The sequence below is a fragment of the Pituophis catenifer genome, unplaced genomic scaffold (assembly GCF_029215685.1).
Source record: "Pituophis catenifer annectens isolate HBS135680 unplaced genomic scaffold, rPitCat1.0.hap2 SCAF_6, whole genome shotgun sequence".
In the NCBI taxonomy this organism is placed as follows: domain Eukaryota; kingdom Metazoa; phylum Chordata; class Lepidosauria; order Squamata; family Colubridae; genus Pituophis; species Pituophis catenifer.
In genome coordinates, this window is record NW_027256886.1 from 50,602,308 (window position 1) to 50,630,122 (window position 27,815).

At 33.6% G+C, this 27,815-nt stretch overlaps 1 protein-coding gene across 2 annotated transcripts in view; it reads right to left on the reverse strand.

Moving 5' to 3' along the window:
* Window positions 1-27,815, reverse strand: part of NRAP (nebulin related anchoring protein) — a 63,134-nt gene that overhangs the window by 24,800 nt on the left and 10,519 nt on the right. For both annotated transcript variants that reach the window (XM_070946098.1, XM_070946099.1), the window contains exons 7-26: window positions 25,600-25,704; window positions 25,256-25,363; window positions 24,289-24,381; window positions 23,341-23,445; window positions 21,820-21,936; window positions 21,225-21,329; window positions 20,437-20,541; window positions 19,550-19,654; window positions 16,636-16,734; window positions 15,139-15,243; window positions 13,768-13,875; window positions 13,024-13,125; window positions 11,541-11,738; window positions 10,747-10,851; window positions 9,137-9,235; window positions 5,854-5,958; window positions 5,072-5,179; window positions 4,535-4,846; window positions 3,099-3,203; window positions 1,390-1,488 (exon numbers count right to left, since the gene is read on the reverse strand). In XM_070946098.1, coding sequence (XP_070802199.1) covers window positions 1,390-1,488; window positions 3,099-3,203; window positions 4,535-4,846; window positions 5,072-5,179; window positions 5,854-5,958; window positions 9,137-9,235; window positions 10,747-10,851; window positions 11,541-11,738; window positions 13,024-13,125; window positions 13,768-13,875; window positions 15,139-15,243; window positions 16,636-16,734; window positions 19,550-19,654; window positions 20,437-20,541; window positions 21,225-21,329; window positions 21,820-21,936; window positions 23,341-23,445; window positions 24,289-24,381; window positions 25,256-25,363; window positions 25,600-25,704 — 2,388 coding nt within the window. The remainder of the gene's footprint in view (window positions 1-1,389; window positions 1,489-3,098; window positions 3,204-4,534; window positions 4,847-5,071; window positions 5,180-5,853; window positions 5,959-9,136; window positions 9,236-10,746; window positions 10,852-11,540; window positions 11,739-13,023; window positions 13,126-13,767; window positions 13,876-15,138; window positions 15,244-16,635; window positions 16,735-19,549; window positions 19,655-20,436; window positions 20,542-21,224; window positions 21,330-21,819; window positions 21,937-23,340; window positions 23,446-24,288; window positions 24,382-25,255; window positions 25,364-25,599; window positions 25,705-27,815) is intronic.

The window sequence follows — 27,815 nt, forward strand, 5'->3', positions numbered from 1 at the left end:
TGCAAAATTCAGAAAATACTTTGTAGGGCACCATTACATGTTTTTGTGCATAGTAACCCTTTCCACCCTCCACCAAATCAATCCTTATCAAATTAATTCAAGAACTATAGTCAATATAAGAATTCATTAAGTTATGATTTTCTTGTGACTGTCTTTATTAACTGGAGATTTAAAATCTCAGTTTCGGTTGTGGCATCTAGAATCTGGAGCAGTCTTCTAAATCAGCTATTTCCAGTTGTGTCACTGAAACCTTTTTGACAAATTGTGAATTCCTTCCTTGGTATACAGCCAAACCATTCTTTGCTTATCATATAGTAAAGTTTATAAAGTGATGATTCACAACAGCAGTAAATGTTTTTTTTTAATTTAAATATGACTACATTAATTAGCTTCTATCAAAGAATAGCATCCCATTATCTCAACTGAGTGTGAACGGGGAGAATTGGTATGCTGCTGTCTCATGATAGAAATTCTTTTCTAAAATACAGCACTTGCAGGACAACGTGCTCTGGAAGACGGAATTATCTCCTGCTGTTTTCTGAGTTTTGAAATCCTTGATGGCAGATTTATTCATTTATAAGCCCTGAGTAAGATAATTATTTTAACTCTTGAATATGAATATGGAATGCTTCACAGGCTTATTTATTTATCAACATACCATACATGTTCTCCTGAGCCGTGGTGATAACTTAGGAAAATGCCTCTTCCCAATAATGCTTAACTTGTACCTACTGTGTTATTTTTTCACTGTGAGGTAATAATTATTTTCCCAGGCTTTAGATCTCACTGAGCACTTATGTTATTATTTAATTTGCTTATTTTATTGTTTTATTTTACATTATATTAGGATTATTTCTAAATGGATAGCTGTATTTAAATTTGAAATACAACAACATAAATCATTTTTCATCTCGTGTAATTGTCTTTTGAGTGTATCCATCAAAGAATTACCTAATACTTTAGAAATGATCTGCTACAGATTATGTATATGCTATATAAGATTGAAGTGATTTGTATTACTGGCACTGATTTATTGTAAAAAAGAGAATTGTTAATAATTGTTTCAGTGAGACAAAGAGAAATTCATACAGTATTTAAAATGTCCCCTAAGGAGAAAAAATAAATATTACAAATATAATGCTGATATGGTTGTAAATTGTAAACATATGTTTAATGTACCAAACTGTATGAGTCAGGATAGGGTTACAAATTTATCTGTCTATATATGAGTGTTCTCCTAGGCTTTTTAGAAGAATGGTAGGTTTCCATTAACACAAGTTTCTCAGTTCCTGAGAATGAGGTCAATGACAGAGAAAACTAGTGCTTCAATCAGATCATTCAAAGAGGCTACCACTTTTATAATCATAATGTATATACATTACAACTTACATCCACAGCCTGGTTATAACTAATTCTAGCCTGGATCATCTCAGGAGTGTCTTTAATACTGGTAAACTTCAAAGCATATGGGTGCTGACGGTATTTCTTCTGTTGAGCAAAAAAAAAAGATCAAAGCAGTGAATTTTGTGCTGCTCTTTCATGCTATTTGAAATAAAAAAATCATAGGTTGCTTGAGATTAGAGTGAATGTGTAAACATAATTATTATTCCTCTTTCTTCATGCTTATCACCTGAAAACTTTCAGATTAGAATTAGTTTCCATTTAAAACTAATTTTTACTAGTGTGATCATACAGCATTTCCACTTAAAATTTAAGGAAAACATTTCAAGAGGATTATGTGTAATAAAATGCCTAGAATCCCATGAAAAAACCTTCATGCATTCCCCCGAAGTCTGAAATACAAACTAGCATTCTATATTGGTAAGCCCTTGAAGTAAAACAGCTATTTGAATATAATACTACAATGATACTTTGTGCATTATTTGAAATCTGATGATTTGTGTCATGAACACAAATAATAAAAATTGTAGCCAAGTCAAAGAGGCATTTCTGATAGCCTATCTTATTGCTTATGTTACACAAAAAAATGTGATATTTGATCATATGTTTTTCCTGTATTTATATACAGATCGTTCACTTCAAGGACACTGGATTGTGACATTTATATTAACATCACTTCTTTATTGCTTCTTTATTGTGCTATTTCCACAAGTGAAAATAATTGGTTCGCCAATTTAACTGTTGTAATAAAAATATTTTAAAATATTTTTTAAAAAATGGTAGACACTTGCTTCAAAAACTAAAAATATCTTCGTACGTATAAAGATAGAGTTCATAACAATTACGTCTTTGGGTTGTTAGGGACAAAGACTAATAGATATCCAATTTTTAGAAAATACATTTCTTCAAATTATAATTGCAAGCAAAAGTGAAATATAGTTGGTAAAAACCACGGCTTCCAAAGCACTGCCATTTCAATGGTGAAAATATTAAAGCTGCAAAATAATTATACCAAGTGCCTGAATATTGCTTGCTTAAAAGAATATTGTAAAAGCATAAATATTTTGTTTTGTTTTGTACTCTCTGGTCAAACAGCTTCGGCAACACTAAAACTGTACTAGAAAATCTGTGCCTAAATGTATTTCTGCTATAAATGACCATGCCTGTCATCACACCATCTTTAGTGTGACTGCACAAAAGTACTTATGAATCCTTAAATTCTTTTAACATATTTGCTAGGAATGCATATTCGAAAATTCAGAATATTTTGTTTGTGGATGGTCTTAGTAGCATTCAGAAGCACCTATAAGCTGTATTTTGTTTTTGTTTTTTGTACTGAAAAAAGTATGTGAATGGGAGAGCTTGAGCATTAGATGTATTAGTCGTATTAGAGTCATAAATATACATGTTAAGCCTTGATATACTTCATTAATAAAATGCAAGGTGGTGGGATAGCAATTGTTTGATTGCCATTATTATTCATGATATCACTTGTCACCTCCTTTGCTTTTGGAAAGACTATATGGACTCCCGCTGTTTTCTGTTTGGTATCTGGCTTCCTTCTAATTATGACTACAATGCCTGGTTTTGAGAGCCTTTTTCTTTTTCCCCCCTTTCAGTGGAATTATTTTAATTTTATACCAATATTTTACATGCATTATGGGGCAGGTATTGCTACGGCTGTCATGAAATCTCACCTCGCTAATGAGTTCTCCTGCCTTCTGAGCCTGCTTCACATTTAATGACCCAGTGGCGATCCATCCGGCTCCTTTCATCCAGTTCAGATCTGCTCTGTATCGGTTCTGACAAAAGGAAATGAAAATGCTCCATTGTGGCTGCTCACACATTAAAAATGCCACCTAAAGAACTCACACATCAGAACCCCAACTGAGCCAAATTAGAGCCTGCTTTTGTTTTATCCACTTCTTTGCAACTGTGGGTAGAAATGTGAAAGGGAGGGGGGTGGTTTAGAAAAGAGACCGCGAATGTGCTGACAGTGAACCTTTTTACTATAAGGTTTAAAAGAAAATGCATCGAGAAGGAACTTATTTATTTACTCCCTTTTACTGATGACTAAATGGTTTCTGACAACATTCTCAAAGTATCAGTCATGAAAATCAGGGCTGGTTCAAAAGATTTCTCCATAGAAATCTTTTGTCTATTTTCTTGAAATAAGGCAAATGAGTATGATAAACCTTGCTCCAAGGTAAGTGTGAATTGAGTTACAAGCCATAGGAAAGATTTGGGGCAGTAAAGGATATTAATGAAGGTGCATACAGGAATGACTTATTTTAATCCCTTTTTTGCATAGCTGGAAAAGACCAGTGCAAATAACCCATGTGTTAATTCTACCCTAAATTACGTGAAAGAGGGATATGTGAACTCATCATCATCAGGCAAATACACGTGCCTCTATTATAGGGGCCCATCCTCTGGTATGGTTGATGAAATAGGTGGCATAATTTCTTGCTATGCCAAAATGGGAAGAGTAAAAAATTGTAGTATAAGCTTTAAATTTAAATTAGCCCCATTTTTTAAAAAAATATGCTTATGCATATACTCCACCCAAACCCATGGAAAAAATAACATATCCCCATCCCCTTTGCACTATTGATCTGTTCATAATGTTGGCCAATGTTTACCCAAAAATATTAAGTACAGTTTCCAATCATATAGAGGTGGATGAGAAGCATAATATCGGTTTGCAAACATTATATTACTATGAAAAAGCACTCACTCTCCATAGTTTGCAATACTATCCTCATTTCCAGATCCAGCAGGAATTTATACAAAGTTGTATTTAAAAAAACCTACAGGGTTCCACAAATGAAGTTGTTTTTCACCCAGGATAAACAGTGTACATTTTATCTAACTGAGAAATTGTGTCACACCAGATCAAATTGAACTATAACTTCTACCATGTTGGAATCCCATATTGTATTAAATTATAATTTAGCAAACTCCTGAGCCTTTGATAGAGCCACTGTGTCAGTGGACTTAGTATAATCAGACTGTGATAGTTGTAATCAGTAAACCTACCAAAGATTAACCATCCAAAGTTATTCTTTATGATTAGCCCCAAATGGCTAAGAGAGTGTAAGGTTGTATAAAAATAATCAACTTTGGGACTTACATCACTCTGCAAGCCATAAGCCTGCTTGGCCCATTCTACCTTCATATCTGTGGGCAAGGCTGTATAGCGGTGCATAATTGTCTTATATCCTCTATCAGTAGCCAAGTCCTGAGCTTTCTTGGCATGGACAAGATTTACCATATCCATGGACACATGATATTGATTCTTTACGTCTTCAGATGCCTTTTTGTATTCCAGGTCACTCTGCAACTTGGATACATGAAGCAAGTGAGCCATTTGTGAGTCTTGGCTCACATCTTGCACTCCAATCAACTTTCCTCTAGTCTTCTCATAATTTTCCTTGTATTTTATCTGTTGAGAAAAATAATAGATTATGGCAGCGAAGAGAACAAAATAGCCTACTCGTTATTAACTGTGGGATCAGATCCAGTTAACCTTTCTTATAAAGGTATGTCCAGGTAAGTTCTTGTTTATCAGATATAATTTATTGATTAGTAAAATGTTTAAACAAAGATGCATGCATTTATTCTAGTTTTAATAATTCCTAAGGGAGCATATTTTTAAATCAATACTCACATCACTTGCTAGGTCCCTCTTTGCCTTGGCTGTCAGGAATGGTATAGCATCAAGATGAAGTTCAAATCCTTTCTCTTTCTGCCTCTCCCAGCTACTCTTGTAGATTTTCTAAAAATATGTTAATACCACAATTATTTTGCTTGCTGTCATGAGCTACAGGCATCATAATAGCACCCAATACCTCCAAAAAGAATCAGATTTGTATTGTTTTACCAGTTATTTAAATGCATTTCAAGTTCCTATTGTTAATCCAGCTTGTTTGTTTCCCTATTGGTCAAATTAAGAAGATCCTTATAAAAGATGTCAATATTAGCAACATAGGTGTTCAACTACAAAAGCTCTATGGTGGCTTTTCCCAAATGGGATAATCTAAATGCTTTAAATTTTAGCTTCCATTATTCCTGACATTAGTGATGCTGAATGGGACAATTGGGAATTGGAACCCAAAACAGTAGAGAGACCCTGTCACTCTTAATGAATACTAGACACTACTTTTCTGATAGAACTAGTTAACATTGTCTAACAGATACTCAGAATCCACACCTAATTATAATTCACAAAGTTTTTGGGAGACATTGTTGAACTCTTATTTTATATAAATGTATATTATATATAAATGTATAGATGCCCACATGGATTGTGCACCTTTCTGAAGTATTTTGGTAGGAATGCTTCAGAACTTGAACAAACATAACAACTCTCTACTATTACTTAAAACGTAAGCTATTTTTCAGGCTTTCTCCATAAACTCCACCCAAAATGGCATTCAAATCTCAACATACCTCACTAATATTTGCAGCATTTATTCTGGCCTGTATGAATAGAGGCTCATCTTTGCTGATGGTGTAGTTGTGAAGAAAATCCTCTTTTGCTGACTTGTATGCAATCTGTTCACAAAAGCAGACCAAATCATTACATCCATAGGCATAAAGCATAACAAGAAATATTTAAGCTGTTACAAATATATCAACATGCCTTCTGCTAGATCCAACCTGTAGCCCAGTAGCGTTGACATTAGCTGACAGGCTACAGTGGTTCAGGTTTCATACCCAGCATGAAATGTTGGATAATGAACAGGAGATTTTCCATACATTTTTCTATAAATTTATACACCAGTCCCCTATATAGTAAGAAGGGGGGAGGGGAGGGGGAGAGGGGGAGAGGGGGAGATGAGTGGAGTGGAGTGGAGTGGAGTGGAGTGGAGTGGAGAGGAGAGGAGAGGAGAGGAGAGGAGAGGAGAGGAGAGGAGAGGAGAGGAAAGGAAAGGAAAGGAAAGGAAAGGAAAGGAAAGGAAAGGAAAGGAAAGGAAAGGAAAGGAAAGGAAAGGAAAGGAAAGGAAAGGAAAGGAAAGGAAAGGAAAGGAAAAAAATCATAGGACATAAAGTAGTATATAGTTCAGATTGCAATCCTCTTAAAAAGCCAATGATGGAACTGTTGACTAGCATTTATAAAGAAGTCATAAATTCATGAATTTATTCATAATGATTCATGAATATGCTTTGTTTCTCCAAATTCTAGTTTGTAAAGCATTGGGTTTGTCAATAATATCATTATGATAACAATTTGTGTAAGCAGTAGAAGCATTACAATAGGAGAGTGAAACCATTTCTTATTCACAGTGTGAAAAATTGGTTTGCAGCTGATGCTAGCTTCTGCATATTATATTGCATCAGAATGGGCTGCTTTCCCCTAATATGCTAATACAAAGTAGTATGATATCTATTTTCTAAACAATGGAAACAGTTCAGAATAATAAAAATAGTGTCCCAGAGCACTTCATCTTCTTCATTTTCTATTTCTTCGCCTATTTTGCCTGCAAGCAAGAACTGGTAAGACTACAAAATAGATGAAGTAATAGAAAATGAAGAAACTAAGTCTCTGGCATTTTAGAATTCAATAGACAAGCACCTGCCACATAGCATCCCAGATTTAACAATAGTTCTTAAGAAAAAGAAAATAAGCCTGGATAGTGGACACTGCCGTCCCTGGAGAAATACCAGAATAAAAGAAAAAGAACTGGAAAAATATCACAAAATACGAAGACCTATAAATAGAAGTATAAAGGTAAATAAAACAAAGACAGCAACAAAGGTATTACCAATAATAATAAATGCCTTGGGTGCAACTAGAGCACCCTTGAACACTATCAGCATTGACAAAATCAATATCAGTCAATTGCAAAAGGCAGCTTTACTTGGAACACGTTACATCTTGTGATGATACCTTTAACACCATTAAACACCATCTGCCATCCCAGGTGCTGGGGAAGGTCTCAGTAGGCAGATAAAAATGCCAAATCCAATCTAAACCTCTTGCTAACTATGCAACCAATGATAGTTTATGAAACTTGCAAGCTAACTCTCAACAATTCTGTTTAGCAATTGTGGGTGACAGACACATAACCTTAGCAACAAACAGTAGAGTCCTACTGAGGAAAGATATGGAGAAGTTAATTTCTTTTTCCTCAGTAGTTTACCACACGGCCTTAATCACCACAATATCCAAAACAATGGTAAACCAACACCTTGCTACATTATTTATTATTTATTTATTTATTTATAAATTTTATCAACTGCCCATCTTACCACAGGTAACTCTGGGTGGTTTACAATCTTAAAAGATAAATATACATTTACTAAAAATATAAATGTTAAAACAAGCTAAACATTAAGTAGTAGCAATAGCAATAGCATTTAGACTTATATACTCCTTTACAACCCTCTTGTTGTGGTCCACCAGCAGCCTGCGAAGCTGGCAGCAGAGTCGGACAGTGAAGAGGTTGGGGAGGAACATGAGCCAGTCCTGGAGTCTGGGGAAGCCTCGGAGAAGGGCTCTGCATCTGAGGCAGAGAAAGGGCCATCTGGGAGGTACGTGCTGCCTCCAGAGTCGGCTCTCAGCAAGGCAGAGGAACAGGGGGAGCCTGTTCCCAGTGCGCACATGCACAGAGCTGCCAGAAGGCAAGAACAGTTAAGACAAAAGGGACGACTCAGGAGTAGGGCTTGAAATGATTGGCCCCACCCATAAAGAGGAGCAAAGGCACGTGGGCCTTTGCAGGAAGCAACGTTTTTAATTCTGTTCAGTTAAAAGTCTGAAGCTCTGTTTGATTCTAGACTCTGTGTGGCTTTGCCAATTAGGTCTTTGGCAGAGTGTCAAGGGAAATAAATGTGGGTGATTATCAGCCTGAAGGACTCTTTACAACTATTTGGGAGTCATCTGTGAATGAACAGCTGTTGCAATAAAAGAGGTTTTGGGGACTACTCATGTGTTTTACTGACCCAGAAAGCCTAGGTCATAACACCTCTCTAAGCGGTTTACAGAGTCAGCATATTGCCCCCAATAATCTGGGTCCTCATTTTACTGACCTCAGAAGGATGGAAAGCTGAGTCAACTTTGAGCCTGGTGAGATTCTAGCTGCCAAATTGCAGGCAGCTGGCAGTCAGCAGAAAGTCTGCAGTACCGCATTCTAACCACTGCACCACTGTTACTCTTACAGTAGTACAGATGTACTACATATGAACCAATGTAAGAAATAGAAAATGTTCACTGCTGAATCTTCCTATTTTTCAGTGTTGGTATTTGTAAAGACTTAGCTTTCTGGGAAGGTTTTCCTGTTGGGAAGGATGGAAGGAAAGAAAAGAAGAGCAGCAGGAGCAAGGTGGATGGACTCAGTTTACAATAGCAATGGGTGCATTGCAGGGGTGGGTTCTACTTATCTTTACTACCGGTTCGCAACGGGGCTGCGCACGTGCACACATGCTCTTCTGCATCAAAATGCAGAAGCATTTTGATGACATCGGAGTTGGTGTGCGGAGCCTCCCACCGGTTTTATGACCGGTTCTATAGAACCAGTGCAAACTGGGGAGCAATCCACCATTGGAGCATTGTCAGAAGACCTGAAGGACCAGGTTAGATTGTCATGGAGAAAAACTATTGATGTCAATAAGAGTTAACACTGCCTTGGTGACATAATCAATCAACCAATAATCAATCAATTTGTCCTCATAGATTTTTTTTGTTTTTAACAATAACAAATCAATACAGAAAGAAGATGAAAGGCAGACTCACATCACTCTGCAGTTCCTGGCTTTTCTTTGCATGTTGGATCTGGGAACTGTCTGCAACACTTGTGAACTTTAGAGCATCAGCCCTCTGTCGATACTTTTTCTAATTAAAATACATTTTAAGATGATTCAGACATTGTCACCACTTTTGTTCAACTTTAAAACTGATCAGGTATGCCTTCTATTCATTTCCAGTCTAGGTCCCAACAGCACTGCAAGGTTTTTTTAAAAAAACATTGCTGTCAACTCGGAAGTTAAAGCTAGCTCCGTTGATGAAATGTAAGTTGAACAGTATTCATGCATTTTTCCAGATTTTTGTTTGGTAGTTTTAAATAATGGAATTTCATTAATTTAAAGATGAAGGAGGCTTATCTAAGGCCCAGCTTTGATTATTTGTCTTTTATACAGTTCAATAGAACATTTCCTGTCCATTCTTTCCGTAGCCGTGTCTAGAGAAAAGTAAGCCAGCAAATGGCTGCATTCATTCTGGGTAAAATAGAGTGAGGGATCAAGATATTGGTCCCTTTGTTAAACAGTGTCTTGACGCGAATTAGGAAAAATGCCTTTTCCATTGCAACACCTGTCCTCTTGAATGCTCTCATCTCCCATATATAATCATCTAGAAGCCTTAAACAGATATTTTAAAAATGATCCTTTCCTAACTGTTGGGACCAGAATAATAGGTAATCTTACCAGGAGAGGTATAATGTGGTACAATGGTAAAATTGTGGCTTCCAAATCACTATTATTTATTGTAATAGCAATCACACTTAGACTTATATACCACTTCATAGTGCTTTATAGCCCTCTCTAAGCGATTTACAGAGTCAGCATATTGACCCAATAATCTGGGTCCACAGAAGGATGGAAGGTGGAATCAACCTTGAACCAGTCAGAATCAAACTACTGGCAGTGGAATGCAGAGTTAGCCTGCAATACTGTATTCTAATCACTGCGCCACCACAGCTCTTTGTAGTTGTGATATTAATTGTAATCACATCCTTCATTATTTACATATGTTCATATTTGGTTGAAATAACTTTGGTTGAAACAGTATAACTTGAAACAGACTATTTAAAAACATAAACACGTATACTATCTCACTCCAATTCCTCAATCAAGTGCAATACACACTACTGTGGATATGGATTTAAGATTTATGGTATTATTTTAATATCATAGACATTCATTCTTAACTATAATGATGCACTGATATGACACTGCAAACACCACCTATTTGTATCTGTATCATATACAAATATATGGAGAGTAAAGATGGTTTGGGAAGACAAATGATAAAAACAGGAAATCTGTGCCAATGTGTTGCTACTTCTATCCATCCATCATGATGTTTCTTGCAGATAAGAAAAGGATGGAATTTATACTGCCAATAGAACAGTAGATTCAATATTTTAAGAAAATGCTAAATTCTGCAAACCTCTCCATTTGCAGAAAATTTGTTGCTATTAATTTAATAAAGCTCAACTGATGGTTTGACAGTCAATCACATGTTCAAAAAGCCATAACAGTGGGTCATGCCATCAGCATACTTACAAGTGCTTTTACTTTCTATAAACCTTCAACAGCATATTTGAGTAAAATCAGTAAACTGACCTCACTGATGAGTTCTCCTGCTTTTTTTGCTTGTTCAATATTGATACTTTGGTCCGCTATCCAGCCAACTCCCTTCATCCATTGAAGGTCGGTTTTGTACTGAAGCTAAAGGAAAGGGAAATTCACAAGTTTTAAGTAGACTGGTATTACTAAAGTATATTAAATTGGCCAGCTATATGTAACAAGAGTAATTAGGAGACTTCTAGTCCCTTAGACATGAAAGCCATGTCACTTTCTCTCAGCTCAGACATGGGGATATTAGGAGACAAGAACACTATGTATATCATCCTGGGATGTACAAAATAAAGGCAGGATATAAATCTAATAATAAATGCAAATAAATATGTAAATTATAACAACAATATAAATTTGTAAAGTTTTATGTAGAACTTTATAAATGTATAAAATTGTATGTATAAAATTATTGGTATTACTGTTGGTACTACTAGAGTTCAACAAAATATTCTTCTATGAGAATAAATATACTAATTTAATAAAATTTAAGTCAAATTAAATACATTTTTATGTTTACAGTGCATATGTAATTTCGTGTGGATTGGTCTGCAGTCTTAACACGTAGCCTGTAAATGACAATAGCCAGGCTGTACCATCCGAACTATAAAACTCTGGATGACCAACAGATGGCAAACAAAAAATTAGATTTTTCAATCTACTGATAATCTGGATTTTTGCAGCCCAGATTTAGTAGACCAAACAATAACCAATAGATTCTAATCACATAATTATTCTTATAAGCCTTTTTAAAATAATAAATGAAATGTCTTTTATCCTACCTCACTTTGTAGCCCATAGGCCTTTTTGGCCCACTGTGTCTTTAGATCTTCTGGAACTGCTGTATATTCATGTATTTTCTTCCTATAGTCAACATCACTAGCCAGAGCTTGGGCTTTCTTTGCATGTTTCAGATTTATCATATCCAGTGGTAAATGGAAATGTGCTTTATTCTTCTCAAAATCTTTTTTGTATGCAATCTGCAGTAATATCAACATATTGCATTACCAAAAATTAAAACAGATTGATGAAACACCAATCTTGAATTAGCAGATTAAAAAAAAAACCTTTCAGTTCCTTCAAATCTCTGCACAATCTTACTTATCTGATTAAGAATTGAAAGATTAAATTTCTGTTCCAGCTTGTGAAATTTTGTTTACAGTAAAATGTAAAATTTTTACTAACACTTAACTGAATTATTTTCAAATAATTATGTTGGTTACTGCATTTGGAATAATTCATCCTTTATTCTTTGGCTGCAGAAGTTAGGTAAATATTGGGTTTCATTTGCAAAAACTTTAACCTGCATATCAAATGTGGCTCAAGGTGCCAGACGCATGCCATACCTTTTCTTGGGGCTGTGCTATGACCCCATTTCTTCTAGGGGTCAAGCAAAGACCAAAGAATCAGTACCTGAAGACACCTTCAAGAATCCCCATTTTGATTAAGTCCTCACGCCTTTATTTAGAAGGAAATAAAATGCAATGGGTTTTCTCAATTTTCAACCTCTGAGAGAAAAAGAATGAAAATTTTCTTCTGCTTAGGAAAAGGAAAATATTATCTTCCTTTCTTTTGAGTGATGGATAACACCAAGTGGTAGTTCAGGAAAACCTACATCACTTGACATAATTCAGTATGTTGAAGAAGAAGAATATCCGGCCTCTGAATGTGTTTGAGTTCTCACTTCTGCATATTTCAACCAAATAAACACACAATCTCATGCAGATTTAGATTGGCATAAATTCAATGATTTCAATGTATCTTATACCAAAATAATAGCCTTAATAACTTATTTTGAACCAAAATTTCAATGCAAGTTTCTTTGAACTAAGATCTGAAACTCTGGCAATAAGTTATATTATCAGTTATAATATAAGGAGATCTTATATCTTCCCAATCCACAAATATTGCGCCTCTGCATTATAATAATTATGAAGAGTTTGAATTATCCATTTTGCCAACCCTGCTTAGCATTAAACATGATTGACATATATAATGATAGAACAGATGTATTGTTAGTCAGTGAAAGGAAATTATAAGGGAATAGGAAATGAATCATGTGAGCCTGAATGTAATAAACATGATTTGATCATTATTACTATTTGGTCTCCAATCTCTACAGGATTTAAGCTTTTAACCCCTAACCACTATTGTCTTGCTTAATAAAGAAGTCGAATAAGAAGAAATACTGATGTTTTTTACTGTAACCAGTGGGTTCTGTAAATCCTAAAGAAATAATAAAAGTGGATATGAAAGGACATTTACCTCACTATTTATTTTCGCTACTTGCATAGAGTGCAGGAGTCTTGAATCTTTTGTTGACAAAGCTTTTCCTTTCATTTTCTCATAGTCTTCTTTGTATTTAATCTTTATAGAGAAAATAAGTAATAATTATAGAATCATACACTGTGACCCCTAAATATAAACTTCCTGGCATTTCAAAGGCTGAATAATGTACAAAGTAATTATCTAATACTGTGGTTTTTTTCCTTAAAAACTCTTTGCACAATGAGCTCTTTACTTACCTGAATTCTTACCTGAAAAGAATATGAAAAGCTCAGATGTTTACATTTTGCTTTCTAAGGTACTCTCTAACTGTACATATCAGGGCAACAATTTTATGACAACAGTTACAAAACCCAAAATATATACCTGGGGTTAAAAGGGACTGTGAACATTTATACTTAAATACTATCTTTTTTTAATTAAATCTAAGTAACTAATTAAATGTTGCCTGAAATACTTCAAAATGAATTAAACATATGTTTTGGTCCATGTCTATTTTTATCTGCATGCATGCTTAATTTCAAGCCCTGAAAATTAATTTTCAAAGTTTCATTCAGAAAGTGTCTAGAATGCAAAGATTATTCTATCCTAGTTTATGGCATATTATTTTCAAAAACAAATCATATTGCTGAATTTCTAAAACAACTTGTTTTCATTTACATAAAGTATGCTGCTTTTTACTATGAATAAATCCTTCAAACATATAGAAAACATAGAACCTACTTCACTGGCAAGATCTCCTGAAACTTTGGCCGCAAGGAAAGACTTGGAATCTAACTTCATTTCAAAGTTGCGGCCTCTGTTTTTCTGCCAGTCTTCTTTGTATTTAACCTAGGAAGAAAATATAGTTGCATATTATATACTATCAATAAAAATAACATAGCGAACCAGGTAGCGGTTCTTATGACTTATGACCATTTGTTCAAAGATAGTTAACAATGGTCTCCTCATCTTCAAAATTACAACCATTGTACCACCTCTGCAGTCATGAAATCACAATTTTGGTGCTTGCAACTGACTCATACTTAACGATGGTTGCAGCATCTTGCAGTCATGTGATCATGATTTACAACATTTCTAGCTGGCTTCCAACAAGCAAAATCAATTGGGGAAGCCAGATTCACTTAATGACCAAGGTTATTCCTTTAACAACTACCATAAAAATTATTATAAAATAAAGTCCCATCACATTATAGCTCACTTAATGACTGCATTGCTTAAAAACTGAAATTTTGATTCCCATTTTGTTCTTAAGTCGATGACTGCTTGTATGCACAGACCCTGTTTCAGGCTATATTTACATCCATGTCTGTGTATTATTCAGAATCACTTGGATGCAGATGAGCTTGGTTCTTCTCAGAAATGCTCTTTCAGACAGGGTTCATTTAAGCAAGTGAAACCCAAGTGTGAAAAGGGTGTCTGAAAGGAATCTTATTTCATATTTTAGGTTGAGGGCTAAATTCACAAGCCTTATCTATTCCTTACAATTCATGGATAACCATGATAAAGACAATTCAGTTTTCCTCTCTCCCACTGGTCATGATCATGGTAGCTAAGAGCGAGAAACCATGAGGATTTTCCCTTCCTGAAATTTCTAGCCAACAGTTGTTAGCTGGATTGTTGAATGGAATGGGAGAAACTTAATGTCCCTTTCTCTCATATGTTGAACCCTGCCAATATTTCTTCTAGATAAGCAGAACATTGTTTCTTCCTTCCACCACCAGCAGAAAACAGAACTCTGCTTCCCAGCTTCCTGCTAATAAATGCTCAGACTTTACTACTTTACTATCTAAACTAATCTGTGTCTGTGCTTCCTCAGAAGCAATTCTTACAGAGTTCAATTGGCAGACTCTACATATAAATCACTATGGCAGGTGTGGGCAATCAAGAACATTTTCAAGGCTCCATGCCATGGCTGATTGGCTGAAGCAAAATAGTTTAAAGCTAAAAACAAAACCCTCATATCCCCCCTTTTCTCTTTCTCTAATGCCTTCCTTTTCTCTCTTTCATGGAGCAGAAAGTTGTTGAATGTTTGAAGTGCTGTCTTGCATTCACTTAAACCAATATCTACACTGGAATAAGGAAAAGTCTTACCTCACTGTATAATTCTGCATTGGCTTTTGCCTTCACTAGCTCTGGTACATCTTGAGGCAAAGTATAATGTGATTTGTTTTTCTGATAGTTGGCTCGATAATTCAGCTGGCAAAAGTCAAAAACATGTTTTTAAAGATTTGTAATTAATCAAGATCATAATACTATTGTGAAGCTATGCTACATCTCAAAAAAGGATGTAAAATCTTCATGTTACCCTATAATATAGCAACTTGTCATTGAAAAATATGAATGCAAAATAAAATATAAATTATAATGGCTAGTATTTTGTTAGCATATTAATAAACAAAGAATAAATAGAAGTATTCTCAAAGAATATATTCTCACATGTCTTGAAAAGAGGGTCTGAATGATTAAAAACTATACTGTATAATATTGGGAAAATTTGGTTAGTAAACATTCATTTAATTTTCATTGAAATTCTGCCATTCATTTTTTTAAGTTGTTCTATTTATTAACATATTAGATTTTACATAAATTAGTCATTGATGTCATAACTAAAGTGGTCATCTTCTATCTGTATCAATTCCTGTGACCGTTAAGATATGATTGCCTTCCATTTTCATCATCCTAGAAAAATCTCCAGAAGGGAGTGAATAATTATTTCAGTCTAGCTAGCCTGTTTTGCTTCATGAAAGCACTTATAAAATAACGTCTCAACTTTATTATTCTAATCCCATAAAAATTGTGTAATGTATAAAAACTGACTCTTTTATGAACAAAAGATAATTACAAAAATAAATATCTGGTAGACATGATTAATTACCATCTAACTATTGCATGTTTCTCTGAAGTATTTGTGTCACCGAGCAGTCTATGGTTTTTCAGTTATGATATAGCAATAGCACTTAGACTTATATACCATTCCATAGAACTTTACAGCACTCTCTGAGTAGTTTACAAATGACAGCCTATTGCCCCCAACAATCTGGGTCCTCATTTTACTGACCTCAGAAGGATGGAAGGCTGAGTCAATCCTGAGCCGGTCAGGATCAACTCCTGGCTGTGGCCAGAGTTAGCTTGCAATACTACATTCTAATCACCATGCCACCAGGGCTCCTGGTTTATAGCATCCTGGTTTTTTTTTGATTATGTGTGTTGAATAAGCCACAGAAACCTGTTTCACACAACTCATCAAACCAAAATATACTCTAAGTCCCTATACTCTGAGGGACTAGTTGTCTTCTGTACACTGATCTTCCTCGTCCTATCCACTGCTATTGTCTCTTTTAGTCCAACTCACACAGAAGGAGAAACTGAATCTGCTAATCCTTCTTATTCTTGTTAGAAACAAGATGAAAAGCCATTCAATGGCCAAAGGGACCTGGCAAAAGCACCCATCTATCAGAGCTGTGTGCTCAAGTAGACAGTGTTGTCCTTGATAAATTTTGCATTAATCTTTCCAGGAATAAATACCTGTTTGCTTGTGCAAAGTTGCTGTGTTTTGGATAACTATTTGACAATCATAATAGAACTTACATCGCTAAGTTGCTGGGCATTGATTTTTGCTTGAAGGATCTGAGGCGTGCACGTAACAGAACTATATTTCAATTTATCTATATTTTGCCTGTAGTTTACCTAAAATTAAAACAAGTAAACATTCAGATTATACTTTCAAAGTTTAATACAGATTAAACTTTCAAAATTACAAATGTTGATCTCATCCAAAAATGTTCAGATCACAGTGCAGGGTACAATTAATATTTTTATCAGAACTTAATCATTATTCATCTCCTATTGGTTGATTGGTTTGATTGATTGATTGATTGATTGATTACTTCTTTACTAAGCTGAAAATTGTATATCATTTAAAAATAGTTCATTTAGAAATTTTTTAAAAATGAAATGGGACATATTTAAACCATGTCATCTATAAAACATCTAAAACTCTTAATATGATATAGGAAATCTGCATCCAATGCATTCTTTTTAATTTGGTAAGCCATTCTTGCTTCAGCAAATCACCTAGAAATACAGTGAAATTCCAGATATGTTTATCATGGGTTCTGATTTCTGGGGGGGGGGACACAAGAATATGGCTCTAAATGTTGGAAGTCAACAGAATGACTTGATGAAAAGAAGGGCATCCTTCAGTTTGTGTCTGTACTAGGAGTCAGTGCTTTGAGGGGAAAAGATATATAGCAGCTCAATAATATTTGAAAGTGTAAAATTTAGTTATATAGAGTTTCAACAGATCTCATTTCAACCCTGACTATAAGGCTGAGCCTCTAAAATCCATATCTACACTGCTTAGATGTATAGGAATTTGTCTTTCTTGGACTAATTCATTCTTCTGACTGTTGTTTGATTACTTAGGCAGCTTTATTCTACAGTTTAATAAAACATGTAAGCAAATAATGCAGATAATACCTTATCATCTGTGTATGTGTACTCCAGTTCAAACAGGTGGCCAGAAAAGCAAGTTAACAAACAGAGTGCTAAAATCAAAACTTTTTATATTAAGGATGTTTCAATCTTTAGTGTGATTTAAGGTGGAACCAGATTGTTCTTTTTTATTTCCATTGATTCTTAAAGAATAAAAGCCATTATTTGGAATTTAAAATTATTAAAACCTTGGCATAGGTCTGACTCTCAACTTTTGCCATTCCAGATTGAGCTGACGAAGATATGAAAATGCTGGACTGCCTCAACCAAATACATTTCCCCAAACTGGTTCTCTAGATGATTTCAAAGTACAGTTTCATATTCTTGATAATCATGGTTTCATATTACCAGGGTAATACAAATTTCAATACAAATATTAAGGAACCCAAGATCAGAAAGCCAGTCTATAGTTATTGAGAATCAAAATCTCATGTAACTCTCCAAAGTTTCAGAAGTCTATACAAACTCAGTTAGATGGGTCAATGATCAGATACAATAGAAGGCAGCTCCTTCAGTGGAACACAATTCCCTACATTGCATTGTCTGGAAGTACTTTAACAAAAATAAGACATTGAATGGCTACCTTTTTCTGCTGCTAGAAACATAATAGGGAATTACTATTTTTAGTACTCTATTTATTATTCAATTTACTATTGTTTTTATACCATTTTTAGCTAGCAACAAAATCCCAAAATGGAATATACATTTTCAATTGAAAAGTACAGTATTTAGAAAGCTAATGTGAAATCTTTGAATTAGGATGAATCCAAAATAACTGACAATAGATATATATTTATGTCCTGAACTGAGCTATCCTTGTCACCTAAGCTATTTAACTGATATGTTTGCATAAGTCATTTTGTGTGCATAGGAAAGCAGTTCTAGGTTGCCTTGCAGTATGCAAGAAATCAGGAGAAAATTTCCAGTTCCTTCTCCAAAATGTAATTCCCAAGATTCCAGGCAAGATTTAGCAAACTTTTAGAAACTAAAATGCTCTGAATCTACTAGCCAGGAAGGAGATTAGATTAGATTTCATTAATTTCTGTTTGTGACCATTATGCTTAAAAACAAGAATAACTGATATTCTTCCCTGAGTTTCATTATAGAAGAATATATACAGAATATAACTACTCTGACTTACACTCTCCCTTTCAACTAAATTTGAGCACTTCAGTGGATAGCAATAAATAAATAAAATGCATAAGGTAAAAAAACATTTTTAAAAAAAGTTCATTAAAAGTTAGCAATCAAAGCCTCTTAAGAGAGAGATGTCTTACTGGTTTTCTGAAGGATAAAAAATTTAGTGGCAAGGCAAAAGGCCCTTTTCTGGATGCCAAATAAGCAAGTTCCTGACAGCAGGAGCATCTTTAGAAGGGCTTTTCATGAAGATTTTCATTGACTAGTCATAATCCTAATGGGGGGGGAGAAGGGGGGGTCTCGGTTGATCAGTTCCTGAGTAATCTAGGACTTTGATTAACAATTTCTTAACTAATCTTGCTAAATAACTGGAAAGCAGAGCAAAAATTTCCACACATCTTACGATTTGGGTACCATATGCCACATAACATCCAAGCTGCTGCATTTCAAACCATTTTTAAAGGTGCATAAAGTGCAACGAAACCAACAAACCAAGATATAGAAAACTGGATGCTGTACCTCTTATATTGGTATTAAACCAGTATCTCTTATATTGGTATAAAACCAGTACAACTGTGGTAGCGTAAAAGTCCCTTTGCTAGATAATTATAGTAATGACATTTTGTTGCAAGCAATGAGAACAGGACTGATGCCAGTCTATCTAAATACAGCAGATTGTATCTCTTATTCTCAGTCCCTTGGCAGTTCATGAGCCTAGCCTATCAGCTAGAAAACAACCTGCTCTTCTAGGGGTTTCAATGTCTGTCTGTCACTGCAATTAAACAACTGTTTTACAAAGGCCACAAACTATACTTTTCCCCACAGGAGATGGCAAGTCATGCAAAATAAGTCATGCAAATAAGCTATTTACATCTTTCAGAGGATCCAGCTTCCTTGTTGTCTGATAGGAGGGGGTCAGGATCACTGGGTAATTGTAGTTAGACTCATCATGTGCATAGTCAGATTTATAGGCTATCTGGAATACAAGGAGCACAAAAACAACCACCTTTTTAAAACTATCCATTTTTAAATAGTTATATGACAAGTAAAAATGGAAACTATTAAACTTAACCAATAAAGCAAGATCTGGATCATCTATGTCAAAGATAACGGAATTATTTGCAGAGTTTAAATGCTGAATCTTCTTCAGCTATGCATAGCCACTATGATCTATGGGAACATTCCCTTCCATGTGTGTCATGGTTTTTTAATGTCTTGTACATTTGTAAATAACATGCTTCAAGGGATGTAAGTAAGAAATGCCATCTCACTCAATACCAAAAATATTGGATTAAGTACAGTTGTTCTTAAATGCAGCAGTATCAAAATAAGAGGTGGCAGAAACAGCAGTTTATGAACTAAACTTTTATAAGCATGGGGAACAAAGGAATGCCCTTCCTTAAAAATTAATTTATTATTAATTCAATTATTTTATGCCTAGTCCCAAGACTCATAACATGTCAATTAACAAAATACATTCTAAGAGGAATTGAACTACCTGTCACATAAATGGAAAAAAAAAACCTATTGTTTCCTCTAGTGATCCAAAATACATGTTTACTGGCATGATATATCCTTATGCAAAATTAATTTTTAATATTTCCTTTGAACAGTACTGAAATATATACTGCTGTTCCTGCAGCTCATAAGATATAATTAAAAGTGTGTCTCTCTTTCATTTCAGGAAGCAAAGACTAGATATCATTTTGAAATGATATATAGAAAATAATTAAATACAATCTGATTTAAACAGCTTACATTGCTTGCCAAATTTCCAACCTTCATGGCATGCAGTGTGCGGCGGTCCATGCCAACTCCTTCATAATGGCCTTTCTGGTTCTGGTAATGTTCTTTATATTTGAGCTGAACAGAAACACAAAGCACCTCTCACATATAAATATTATTACTTCTCCCTTGCAACAAAGAAGCAAAGACTTAACAGAGAATTTAAAACAATATAAGAACTGATAGGGTGTGACTGTATTGTTATTTCAAAAGATGATTCTGCGTTATCATTTTATTTTGGTGCTATGCTAGTTAGAAAACGTCCACTTATTTATGAACAAAAGACCATAGTGGAATCCAATTTAACCATACTGATTTACAACTTCAATATAGATTATTTTTAATAGGATATCATGTTTTTCTAAATACATAAAATGTTGACATTATGAGCCTTGCTCATCATAAGGCATATAATATCCAAATTCAATCGCTGTTACTTAAAAACTGATAACAAAATGTTATTGGGTTATAATCTGTTTGGCCTATATTTTGCTCTTTAATTTAAATTCAAAATTGATCACCAAGGCTACTTGATAATTGAGGCTATAAACAAACATAACAGATGAAGATAATTAATATTAAAATTAACATAAATTATTGGATTACTGATTAATTTATATACAATCTCTTTTGCAATGACTTTTGTATTCTTTGATCTAAGTTGTTTGTTTTTTTCTGAAAGTCACTTATATAGAAACTGTGATTTCAACAGTACCTAAGTTAAGCTTTCGTAGAAGTGCACACAAATAATTCAGACTTACATCACTAGTGTATTTTGAGATCTTGTTAACATTCCTGAATTGAGGAGTCTCACAGTAGTTAATACTGTGGCCTTTACTGTTCTCCAGATCCTTCTTATACTCAACCTTAAAAATTAGAATTAACAAGAACAAAAAGATATGTGTAAGGTGATAAGACTGACAGACAGACAAACAGACAGAAAAATGCTCATATATCATCCATATATTAGCACCATTTTGCAGATGAAAAGGGGGAATCAACCTCAGGAGATTGGCACAGCTGTTATACTTTGACAATAGTAACCAAACCTATTGTCTATCACTTTCATACAAATGCAGATTTTTTTTTTCTGAATGTATTAGCTCTGGTGAAGCTTCTCTTGCACTGATTTAAAATAAAAAACCTGAAATTTTTTATATTAAAAAGTAAGGGATGATGGAATAGTGTTAGTTTTAGAAATAAGCTATCAGTGTTTCAGAGGTAGAAAGTAACTCTGTGGTAAGTGTGACAAAGTTACATGTAAATAACTATAATAAAAATAAAATAATAAGTAACAACAATTTACCTAAAAAAATCGCCTCTACATTTATTGTTAATCAAGGTATATGATTTTACCTCACTGTACAGCTTGTTAACATCCTGGGCTTGCTTCAGAACTAGATTTTCTTGGGCTGAAAGACAGTGGTAATGGGCTGCTCCTTTCATTTGGGAAAAATCCTTCTTGTATTTAATCTGAAAAAGAAATGTGGTGTAACAGCTACAGGCAAACCATATTTTTCATTTACTTAGCTATTGCCAATTGGTGAGACAATCATTTTAGTGAACCTATAATTTACGCCATGGTGCTATTGGTTCAATAGGTACAGGTACAGGTCAGGTACAGTTGAACTGGACATTCTGTTAACCTGCTTTTGAATAGAATATTTGTGATTTACTTTTTCTATTTTTCAAACTAACAATAGCTGCTTCATAGTAGTGTCAACTAAATTGTGGGCGTGGGTATGGGTGTATGTACACACACACACACACTCATTCCACACTAGCAACTTGCTTCAGCAAATAGCAGCAGGTTCTATATCAAACAACAGTTTCAAGATACATTATTTTCAGAAGGAAAATAATTTGGTGTTCTTTTCTTAAAATTTTCCTTCAATGTCCATCACAATATTTGAGACTGCATATCATGCTACATTAATGTGCTTGCAATTTTGTTGTTTTATGAATCTTATTACATCCTATATAAGCACTGTTTGCATATTTGTAAGCAACAATACATTGGGAAAAAATGTCATAAAACTCCAGAACTCTTTTGTTCTCATTCCTGAGATAAACTTTATACAGAAACCATATCTGCATCCAATAAATCAAAGACACTTTGGAAACATATTTGAGCAAATGTCTTTCAGTATAAAAATAATTTGTTCTATCCAGTTGCAAAATATGAAAGCAAAACATTATAATAAGCTTGAGGTAAAAAAAAATTGGATTCAGCTTCCACATACTTCACAGGATTGTTTTGAAATACTAGTTTATATAATATTAAATACTGTGTTAGTTCTTTATGCAAAATATACAATAATAATTTTCATTAACTGCATACATAGGAAAAGTAAATAAACTATGTCAATTTGTTTTTGATTATGTACAACTAGAAAACAAGACATATGCATATGCTAAATAGTTCATGAACCACCTGTTCAGATCCTTTATTGCTAACTGTAGGTATTACTACAGACTTAAAAACATGTAGAGCTTGGTAGAGTGCTAGAATACTGTAGCTAATTATATGCCATGAGTTATGGTTGCTTCTTAGCAACCACATAGATAGACCTTCCCCAAGATGTGTACTAGAATACAGTTTATTTAAAGTTTATTTAAAGATAAATATAGAAGATGAGTATTTCTTCTTTTAATAGTAATAAAATATTTCTAACTAAAATATTGCTTCTAGTTCTGAAAACATGTATTTAGAGCATACTCAATCAGAATTCAAACAAAGGGTCATTTAGTAGTTCACAAAAAACAGCTAATATCCTAAAAAGACTTTAGTTGCTCAAATAATATGATACCAGATAAACTATAGCAAGCATTTTGGATCTGACCCATGTTAGCTGAGACATCCAATTTCATACTTACATCACTAGCCAATTCATTTGCCTTCTTAGCATTTAGATATGCTGGTGTGATCATAGCAGGGAAACTGCCTTTTCCTCTATGCTCTTCGTATTCTTGCATATAATCCTGAAGAATATTCAGCAGTGATCAATTACTTATTAATTTTTATATCTCATTTTAATGTTAGCCTTTGTAAGCAGTACCACTTCCATATACTGCAACATCAAATGGACAATGTAAGAGAGTCGATAGTGAAAGAGGTTGAAAACAACATTTTACCAATATATTTTTAAATTCCTAACAGGAACATATGAAATTATAACCCATATTGAAGGCATCATCTTTTTAATCCATTCATTTATTTGTAGATCACACTAAAGGCAATGTATGAATTGATATAATTGTAGTGGAAACAAAATGAAAGTGTGGTATACAATGGTGTTATTGTGAAGTAAATTTAGTTATATTTTTTCTTTATCTGCCTTTAATTTTTTTTCCTTTACTTATTCTTTTTTCTTATCTTTGCATGACATTGCTTACCTAAAACCAAGCACTGCAATAGATCATGTATACTATTCTAAGAAATCCACACAACCATGGGATGCAGAAAATACAGTATATGAATTTAATAAATTAATAAATATAGTGGACCATATTAATCATTTCCTTGCTAAGGGTATGGAGAAACCTTTCTCTTATCTTGCCATATCAATGAAAGAAAATAAAAAATTCTACTATCTAATAAATTCTTACAAACAGCTGACATACAATCTTTGCATCTAGCTGAACCTCCATATCCCCATTTCATTTTATTCTAAAATTCACCATTTCAAGAAGTAGCATGTGGGGCACTAATGCAAGGGAATCAAAAGTCCTAAACTACAAGAAGAACCACTACTCATAATATGTAGACTGAAACCATTATTTTAGAAGCACACTAAAATACCTGTGAATTCATTTGATTGTTACCTGATTAAATTGATCTACATTTTCTCTTAACGTGCCAACAGAATGACTTGCTTTTCCCTTAATTTCTTTTTCATATCTTTGGTGATACTTAACCTGAAAGAAATGATAATAAAAGAAATGAATTTATTCTGACATTCTTTTAGGACTAAGACTGATTGACTACTTTCTATATAAATGTGCAGAGCATAAAATAAGTAAATAAACAAAAAAAGAAAAAAGTGGAAGAAAAATAGAGAAGACATTACCTACATTTATTGGTAACTGGAAACCTCTTGAGAGTGTTTTGTGTAAAAATAAAAAAAAAATGAACTTGGTATTCATGGCTTTGATGATTAAACAGGATATATTATAGAAAGAAGAAGATACGACTTAAGAGAGAAAGCTTAAATTATAATTGTCCTTATAAATGAAGTGAAGAATATTGGAAACCACATCTGTAACTTTTTTCTTTCTTCCCTATTTTTTAATTGTTTTCTTTTCTTGCACTTTTTGCTTTCTTTTTGTTTTTCGTTTTTTTCTTCCTTAATTTATATTAGTGTGTATTGGTGATTATCTCCTTTTCCCAAAGCTTTCCAAAAAATCATATTTAAAAACCGAATAGCCAATGACCATTGTTCTCACATCAGCCAAAAGATTGATGAGGCGATTCCTTACATGACTAAATATAAACATTTACACCTAATTCCTATATCTGGGAGTGCCATCTTTCCACCATTCTGAAATTAATTTGTCCTTTTCTTGTATCCTAAAATTCATTTTTTTAGCATAAATGTTCCATAGTAAGGAACAACCATTGATCTATTAAACTGTCTTTTTCAAAACTAGGATAATATTTGTAATTTTTCCCAGAAAATATCTTATTTTTTTAAAAAAATATGGTACAGATGTAGCTTTGATTTAGCATAATTTACAGAGCATATGTTATCTATAGACAGAATGTGTTCTATTTGTGACTTGTAGAACTTACATCGCTAGCAAGTTCATTGGCTCTTTTAGCAATCTGATAAGCTGGTGTTATCATAGCAGGGAAGCTTCCTTTGCCTCTTTGTTGTTCATACTCTTCTGGGTATTTAAACTGAAAAAAAGTCAAGAAATGTGTAAAGCTATAGCAATAGAGCTATAAACCCAATTCATATAAATCATGGCCTAGGTCAATATACAAAACAATACATATAATACAATACATACATATTGACTGAGGCAAAATTAAATAAGTCAATTATTTTACATGATATATCAATCTAGTATAGAAAGATAAGTAAGTAAGAAATAGTAAGACGACCCATGCATATAATTTTTCTTTATACTTACTTCACTCATGAACTGGCCCCCAGCTGTTTCATGAAGTATTTCTGGAGTATCCATAACACTGCTGAATTTGGAAACATGTTCTTTATGTCCCTGTTTGTATTCCACCTAGGGATGGAAAAAAGACAACTTTTCTTAAAAATAAATAAAGAAAAAAAATCGTATTTCTAAACAGAGAAGGGCAGGAATATCTAGTGGGTTTTCATTTGGTTTCAGTTTCTGCAAAGTTTTATATTTTGGACTGAAATGATTTATTCAATTTCTATACCTATACGGTCTGCTTATATTTTGATTTAGGTTTGACTTAGGTCAAAGTATATGCCCTCTCTTCTTTTTTCTTTTTTCTTTTTTTAGAACCTCTTACCTGCATAACTGAAAATTCTGAAAATTACCATGGAGAGCTGAGTATAAGGTTTTATTATACACTAGTGGTATTCATGGACTAATAAAAAAGATTAAAAGCACTGATTTTTGTTTTATTTATGTAACAGAGATGTCTACACCTATTCTTATTTTATTAATACATGAACTTGGAATCCTGTCTTTTTGCTAAATAAACTGAAATAAATCAGAACTAATTATACTTTCTCATGGTAAATCTTTAAATTGATACAGATTAAAGTTATTGTCTGATTCCTTTATCTTGACACAATATTTTAATGAGTTATTCTCAACTGTTAAAGTTGAGTTTGTTAGCTGTTTAGACATACATGAAAAAAGTTCTAGACAAATCTGAAATCTACAAACAACACTTGAGTGATATTTAAGGTAAAATAAAAGTGATTAAGATGACTACTTAATGTAATATCAATTTATAATTTGAAAGAAAAATTATTGATAGTAGTACTATAATATTATTTTAAATTAATATACAGAATCCTGAACACATATCTTTATAAGGCCAGCCTGTAATATTTTCTCTATATACATTACAAGTATATATTAAGATACATGGATATAATTTGGAATACTTTCACCTTTATAATTGTTCAGAATCAGAACAATCTAAATCAGAAACAAAATTCAGTTTCTCTTTGGGTTTTCTATTATTATAAGACTCTACTATATGCCAACAGCATATAGTGCCTTTGGCGTTTAGTCATGCCACATGACCAGAGAGATGTCTTCAAACAGCACTGGCTCTTCGGCTTTGTAATGGAGATGAACCCCCTAGAGTCAGGAATGTCTAGCACATATGTGCGAGGGGAACCTTTACCTTTGCCTTACTATATTCCAGGCAAGTATTGGGATATATGTAAGTATGTAATTCACTCTCAGTATCTGTGCTTAATGTTGCAATCAACAAATGTGCATGTGTGTAAAATACTGGACCACAACAAATGTGATCTGTTTTCCTATGAAAATAACGTAATCAGGATTTTAAAATAGCACCGAAATTTCTGCTTTTTACAAAAATTTAATTAAGCCTCTCAGTATTATTACTTTAGTTGGAATCAATATCAATTAATTTATTTATTTTCTAAGTTATCCCAGAAGATTCATATCCAGAAGATTCTTGGTAGCTAAACAGAATTTTAAAACAACAGTATTATATGACCAAAAAAGTCCATAAAATAGCAAGTGTTAGGGGACCAAAACCATTCTTCCATATCCTTAGCAACTCTTAAGGCCTGTCAACCAAGGCCCAAGGGAAAAGCCTCAAGGGTTTCAAACAATATTTAATGACAAGTAAGGTGGGAGCTACACAGATTTCTAGGTGATATTATTTCATAAGACAGGTGAATATGAAGTGGCATCTTGTTTTGATGAAAGGATGTTGAACTTACATTCTCTGGCCTTATTTGTCAAACCATTATGCTGATTTTATTCTCTACAGGCCAATTAATTGCCAGTGATGTTCATTTTAAAATACAGACATGACAATGGATACATAAATATAAATATACTGTATAGCAAAAGCCTGATAATATTAAGAGGAAAAAATCCTTCAAAACTCTATGGAAATTCTGAAAAGTTTATGGGATGGAAATAACTATTTGTAATATTACCCAGTTCTTAAACAATGGTAATTTTAAATACTTTGATCCTCAGTTGTTAAAACGTTTTGTTTTTTGTTCATATCCAAAATAAATGCATTTATTAATCAAAATGTTTGTTTTGTTTATTTATTAGTAAAACTTATATAGTCACCCATGTCATGAGAAGTGACTCTTGGCAGCATATAACAGTCAGACACTGCATAGACCAGGGTGTCAAAC